The sequence below is a fragment of the Lotus japonicus genome, chromosome 5, assembly GCF_012489685.1.
Source record: "Lotus japonicus ecotype B-129 chromosome 5, LjGifu_v1.2".
NCBI classification, from domain to species: Eukaryota; Viridiplantae; Streptophyta; class Magnoliopsida; order Fabales; family Fabaceae; genus Lotus; species Lotus japonicus.
Genome location: NC_080045.1, coordinates 52,497,783 through 52,504,340, shown reverse-complemented (window position 1 = coordinate 52,504,340; position 6,558 = coordinate 52,497,783). Strand labels below are relative to the sequence as shown.

Genomic DNA, 6,558 nt, shown 5'->3' with positions numbered 1-6,558 from the left:
CGCAACTTTATTTACTCATTTGTTGTCCCATTTTTTAGATCATAGAGGTCTCCGCAGTTCACTCCTCACACATGCAGAAGCAATAACTCTTGTGTATGCATTACATATATATATGCTCCTATTATTGTTCTTATGCATAGAAACAACCAGAACAAGCCACAGCGTACATGTATTTATTACAATTTGATAACAGTTCATAAATCTATTACTAGGCCCCCACTAAAATGAGAAAAATATGTCTGGGTTGCGTGAATTCTTGTTTGCTTTAGTACTTTTAGAAGCATCTTAACCACATGATCAATGTATTTGTGATAACAATTGATCGACAAGGCTTATGCAACATAATATATTCATGTTATATAGTAATCGTTTTTAATTGTACATATGAGACAAATTAAACAAACAAAGGTTATCCAATGGCTTCATTTTCAACGTATAGTATCTATTATATATGTAACAATACTTTTGAATCATTCAATCAACTGCCAGTTAGGTCTAACATTTCTTTTAATGGTTCTATATAGGTTGGGCAATATTAATAGTGTGAAGAATAATAACTGCATTATAATTTGGTGCGTAAGTAGCAATTTTTTTAAACTAACATTTTAAAGAAAGTTAAGTATTAACGTCAGGTCATTCACAGACCGACACAAAGTTTGCATGGGTTAAATTGTGAAGATAAACACAATAAAATTGTCATTCAAGATCGACACTAATTTTAGCGTTGGCGCTAAAGTTATTGTCAGTCTAATTAACCCAAAAGATATATATATGTACCGACACACACGAAGAACTTTATTTGACAATCTAAACTTAAATGATGAGTTAGTAATTTGGTCATTGCTTGAGGGTCTATGTTGTAGTCTGTGAAGAAAAAGCTCTCTTTACTTTTATTTCGGCATCTTGATTTAACTTCATGAACTTTTAAGGATCCCAACTACTGATCTGCCCTTATAGTGGAGAGGTCCTTAGCTTGCTCAATGTCATTCAACTTCGGTATCTATTCCTCAAGTAATTAAGCTCCTAAGGATTTTCCTCTCGTCACTTGGTCAAGCGCCGTTGAAATTAAATAAGCTTTTCAAGTCCTTTATTACCGTTGATAATAGTTTGAAATCTTCCAAACATTTGATCAATGGTTTCAAGAGAATTCCTTCTGAACATCTCAAACTCATGATTAGCATCAATGGCTTTGGATTCTTTGACAATGTTGGTTCCTTCCTTCCTGGTAAGAGTAAGAGCACCCCACAAGGTAACTGTGAGCTTTATCGTACTCAGACTGACTAAGAGAACAAGTGATGCATAACTTACCCAAGAAGGAACCAACATTGTCAAAGACTTCCTTAGGAATATCAACTCCATTGTCTCTCGACAATGATGATTATGTTGGGAGAGACATGGTAGCTCATTGGCCGAGGAGCAAGACACCAAGAAATATAGACACCACATATATCTTAATCAAAATCCTTAAGACATTAGTTTATAGGTCACATCTCTTATAAAGTTTTCTCTTCACCCATACTTAACCAATGTGGGACTTCAACTCATATTTAAATTCTCAACATTGTTCAAGGTCGGCTCAACACTAAATGAGGCCTAAAGAAAACTTTAAACTTAAGCTTTTTACCTAAAAAAAATTCTTTATTAAAACTTTTTACGTAAAACTAATTTTTTATTTAAAATTTATTTATCGAGCTTTTTGAGGTGCAAAATCATTTATTAAATAACCTTACTGCACTTAATTATCATAATCAATTTGATTTAACATATTTTTTCAACTGATAATAAAGCTAATCCATTTAATATTTGTTGAGTCATGATTGATCTAAGATAAATTAATTTTAATTTTGAAAAACTTCTTTCTGTCGAAGCAACGGTTACAAGAATTGTTAACATTATTCTATAAACAATAAAAGCATTTGAAAAAGAATCAAGTCTAATAATTAAGCATATGTCAATTGAAGTATAATTTTCAACTTGTATGATTTCTCTTAAAATTTCAATTCTGGAAATAAGTCTAATCCATCAATATTAGAAATTTTTTTTTGGGGGGGGGGGGGGGGGGTGGGCTAAAGCCCTTGGTTGGGTGGCTTTGGCCTTGGACCGGCCCTGACACTGTTGGATACTCAACCTTATAGGGTGAGCTCCCGTACCGCCTAAAATAAATAAATAAAAATTATTTATTTTATATTTTCCATCAACTTCAATTTAGTTTCATATATTTTATTTTCTCAATGAAAAATAATATACCAATTTTATAAAGGAGGAGGACGAGGATGATGAAGTGGAAGAAGGCCACAATTCAATCAAAAATCAATTTACCAAATATTTATAAATTAGTATTTACTAATTTGATGAAAACAAATTGCAAGTTGAACTTCAATGCCAAGATCTTTGCGTGGATAGGGGAATTGACCTCATTATGTTTTTCCAAAAGTCATTTTCATTTACAAATACAGACATGGATGACTGCAAAAGTGCAAGTGTTGTAGAAGTGCTGCGGGTGTTGTTTTATTACATGTTCAATTCATACACACCTACTACCCGGGAAATATTACCACAATTTGTTTGAAAAAGAATAGGAAGGAAGGATCAGCAAAATTGTCTTTCTAAAGTTTTAAAATTATGAAGGAAAATGAAGTTAGGGAAATTTCCCTCAAAGAATCAATTTTTGTCCTCCTCAAATTAAGATAAAGTAGAGGATTTAAAAGTCATTTAAAAAACATGAACCGAATATTTGCTAATGACTTGTACAAACTACTTCAACTCTAAAGAAAGGGATTTAATCAATTTTTTTTTATGGAAAAGGGATTTAATCATTTTAAATTTGTGTTTGAATTTCTTTCTCGTGCTCATGTATAAATATAAATGAAGATACACTTTAGCATACCAATAAAAATTATTTATAAAAAGTTATATTATCCTTCCCACTTATCTTAAATTCTATTAATTTTCCTCCTATGTTGGGCATGTCTAGATAGAGGAGGTGCTTCCTGAGGCCGATCCGTTTGTAACCGCTGATGTTTTGGCGTCTATGCCACCAGTTTAATATATTTGCAGGAAATTAAAAAAAAAAATAATCCATCTAGTAATATATATATATTGACGTTTCATTATATTTGATGTTTATTAAATTATGGATTGTATTTTGTCACATGAGAAAAGTGAGAGAGTGTATGAAATGTCTCATGTAATGTATTAAAATTTAATAATTAATGAAATGGTGTATTGTTTGATATTTAAATGAAGGGATATAACTCTTAAATATGATATGACTTATTGTTTATATCCCCCGTCCACAACGTTTGTCTCTATATTTATCGCCATGAAAGAAGAACATAGAAAGAACGGGAAAATAGTCACAAGAACATATAAGAGTTTCCCCATTGATAAATGACATTCAACAAGAACATCACAGAGGATCAAACTCAAGTCATGAATAGAGGTTAGTTTACAAAGAATACATGAATGATTAAGTTTACAAAGAATATATGTATTTTTTTATAGGCGAATGTTAGTTGTTAATAGTGTTAGTAAATTAATCTTTATCAGGATTCGAACCATGAACCTTTTACCCTTACCTCACCCAATCATCATGTCCCTAACTCTTACCACTTGAGCTATCATTCGGGAACTTAAAGAATATATGAATGATTATATTTCTAACACGCTCGCTCACGCAAATGCTCATTTGGGTTTGTGGCGTGAATAATATACAAGTTCACATACCATGTGCTGACATTCAACTTTTCATTAAAAGAAGTAGACAAAAATCGACTTGTAAACCACTTAATCATAACACCTTTGTTACAATGTTATAATCCAATTATTCCAAAAAAAACTTATACTCTCACATAAAATTATATTTCTAACACATAAAAAGGGAGAGATATATGCAGTGCTATCTACCTATAATAAGTTAATAACTGATTAATTTAACGATGTAATGTAAGTATGCAGCGATAAATCCATTTCACGTGCAGATCACTGTCCATTCTTGTATCCTTTATAACCTCAAAAGGCTCTTCACTAAGAGGATCCAACACTTTTTGTTTATGTTCATTTTCCTCCTTAAAATTCTATGTTATGTGTTTGCCTGAGGCAGAGAGAAACAGAGAGATGGCACTAGAAGCAGTGGTGTATGATCCACAAGCACAAGACCCTTTTGGTTATGGATTCAAAGACTTGTACAACTGCAACTTTCTGGCTGATACTACCAACTGGGGCTATGAAAAACTCAACCTTGAGAAAGATGATAAGCAAATAGAGAATTACCCTTATGGAGATTGGAGTAGCTCCACCACCTCTTCAATGTTACCCCACATGAATGAGCTTCAAGAAACCACTGACCCCAGCAACACTTCAAATTTTGCTTCAGCTAGGCCTAAGAGGCGCAGAGCCAGAAGTAGAAAGAACAAGGAAGAAATTGAGAACCAGAGAATGACTCACATTGCTGTGGAGCGAAATAGAAGAAAGCAGATGAATGAGTATCTCTCTGTTCTTCGCTCTCTCATGCCAGAATCATACATCCAAAGGGTACTTCATTACTTGTTTATCTCTTTCTTTAAAGTCCAAATCAAACCCAAAAATTTGTTCTCTAATGATGATGGTTTGTTCAGCCTCTACATGTTTGTTTTTATGATTTGTTTTTGTGTTTTGGTTGGTGAATGCAGGGTGATCAAGCTTCTATAATTGGAGGGGCTATTAACTTTGTTAGAGAGCTTGAGCAGAGGTTGCAATTTCTTGGTGCTAAGAAAGAATCAGAGGGGAAATCTGAGAATGAAGCTGCAACTGCAAGCATGCCTTTTTCTGAGTTCTTCTCTTTTCCCCAATACTCAACAAGTGCTAGTGGTTGTGATGATTCTGCAGCCATAGGTGAGCATGTTGGTGGGGTTCAATCTGGCATTGCTGATATAGAAGTGACAATGGTGGAAAGCCATGCAAATCTCAAAATAAGATCCAAGAAGCGCCCAAAGCAGCTCTTAAAGATGGTCACTGGTTTGCATACTATGCGCCTCACAATCTTGCACATGAATGTGACAACAACTGGTGAAATTGTCCTCTACTGTCTCAGTGTTAAGGTTTGTCTTTTACTTTTTTTTTTCAATTTTAGTTTGCAGCCTCAGCTTATTATGGGGATTGACATGTTTGGATCAATTTATTTTTCCTCTCAGAACCAATTATGATATCTAGAAGCTACTCAGAGAAGCTTTTCTCCAAAGTTGATTTCGACTTTAGAATCAATTTTAGAAGAATTTCATGCGCTGAAGTTCTTTCCTTTCCCATGTCTTTGTGAAAATGCTTAAAGTGAAAATGCATTGAATATTTTATTGCAGGTAGAAGAAGATTGCAAGTTGGGATCAGTGGATGATATAGCTGCAGCTGTATACCAGATGTTGGATAGGATTCACCAAGAGGCAATGCTGAATTAAGATCCAACCTTGACCAAATTTGCCTCATTTGGTTTTTTTACCTCATGACCTTATTCATGCCATGGAAGATTATCACTCTTATCTTTCAAGATGTACCTAATCATTGCAAAGTGATTTGTTCATCCTTAGTTGATCTACTGATGGTGCCTTGCTGTGGGATCCTTGGAGGAAGTTTTTTTGGTGTATTCCTTCTTATGTATGTCTTCATAGCTAGCTCCTTTTGATCTCTCTGCTTTTTCTTTATGATCTGGTAGAGAAGGTTGTGGTATGTTATGCTTGAGATATATCTAAGTTCTTGGTCAATTCTGCCTACCTTGCTCTGAAATTGGTAGGTCCTGTCTACCTCAACCATTAAGCCAAATTATCAAGCTGAATTTGAGATTTTATCAAAATAACATTGAATGAAAATGAGAGCCATAGATATTGGCTATTGTCACATATTCTGCAGTCTATTATGTTGTTTGTTATATTTTATTTGGTTGTCATAGTTTAATAAATGTATGCTGACAAATGATAAAAACCAAAAGCACCTTGATTCTTGTGATCTTGTCTCTTGACAATGTTTGAAATACCATAAACATGTTTAAAAAGTTTATATTAGCATGTTTGTATTATTTTTTCTTTCCTTAAAAATCAATCATGGTACTTAAAAAGTTACGCACATAAACTTCTTGTCAGAGTTGGTTTTGGCTTTAGAATCAATTCTGACACTCATCACTAATCTATATATCATTGATGCAAGGAATGAAGAGGCTTAAGAATCCATAACTTTTTAATTGATCATAACTTATAAGCTTTCCAAGATTAACTATCTAATCTGAACTGCTTATCGAAAAGAAACTATCTAATCTGAACTTCAGTATAATCAGGCCCTTTCTTCTGATTATTTGACTTGAGCACTACAGTACAAGTTATTGCTGTGAAATTTGATTAATTGAAAATAATAATATATTTTTGTTGACTTGGAGTAGCAAAAGGTCTACTATCAAAGGAGGCACACCTACTTTGCAGTCTGTACTAAGTAGAAATGCATTGCAGGGAAAAGCTGCCGTGCACAGTTTCAATAGACCTCACCTTTCTCTGTGCATTATGTTTCACAGACAGCAAAAATACTGGTCCATCATTTCAT

At 33.6% G+C, this 6,558-nt stretch overlaps 1 protein-coding gene across 1 annotated transcript; it reads left to right on the top strand.

The window, feature by feature from the left end:
- The first annotated feature begins 3,906 nt into the window (after positions 1–3,906).
- On the top strand, positions 3,907–5,867 carry LOC130721190 (transcription factor bHLH94-like). The gene is made up of 3 exons (XM_057571941.1): positions 3,907–4,533; positions 4,671–5,078; positions 5,334–5,867. The coding sequence occupies exons 1-3, from the start codon at positions 4,084–4,086 to the stop codon at positions 5,427–5,429; spliced, it is 954 nt and encodes a 317-aa protein (XP_057427924.1). The 5' UTR covers positions 3,907–4,083; the 3' UTR covers positions 5,430–5,867.
- The last annotated feature ends 691 nt before the right edge of the window (positions 5,868–6,558 follow it).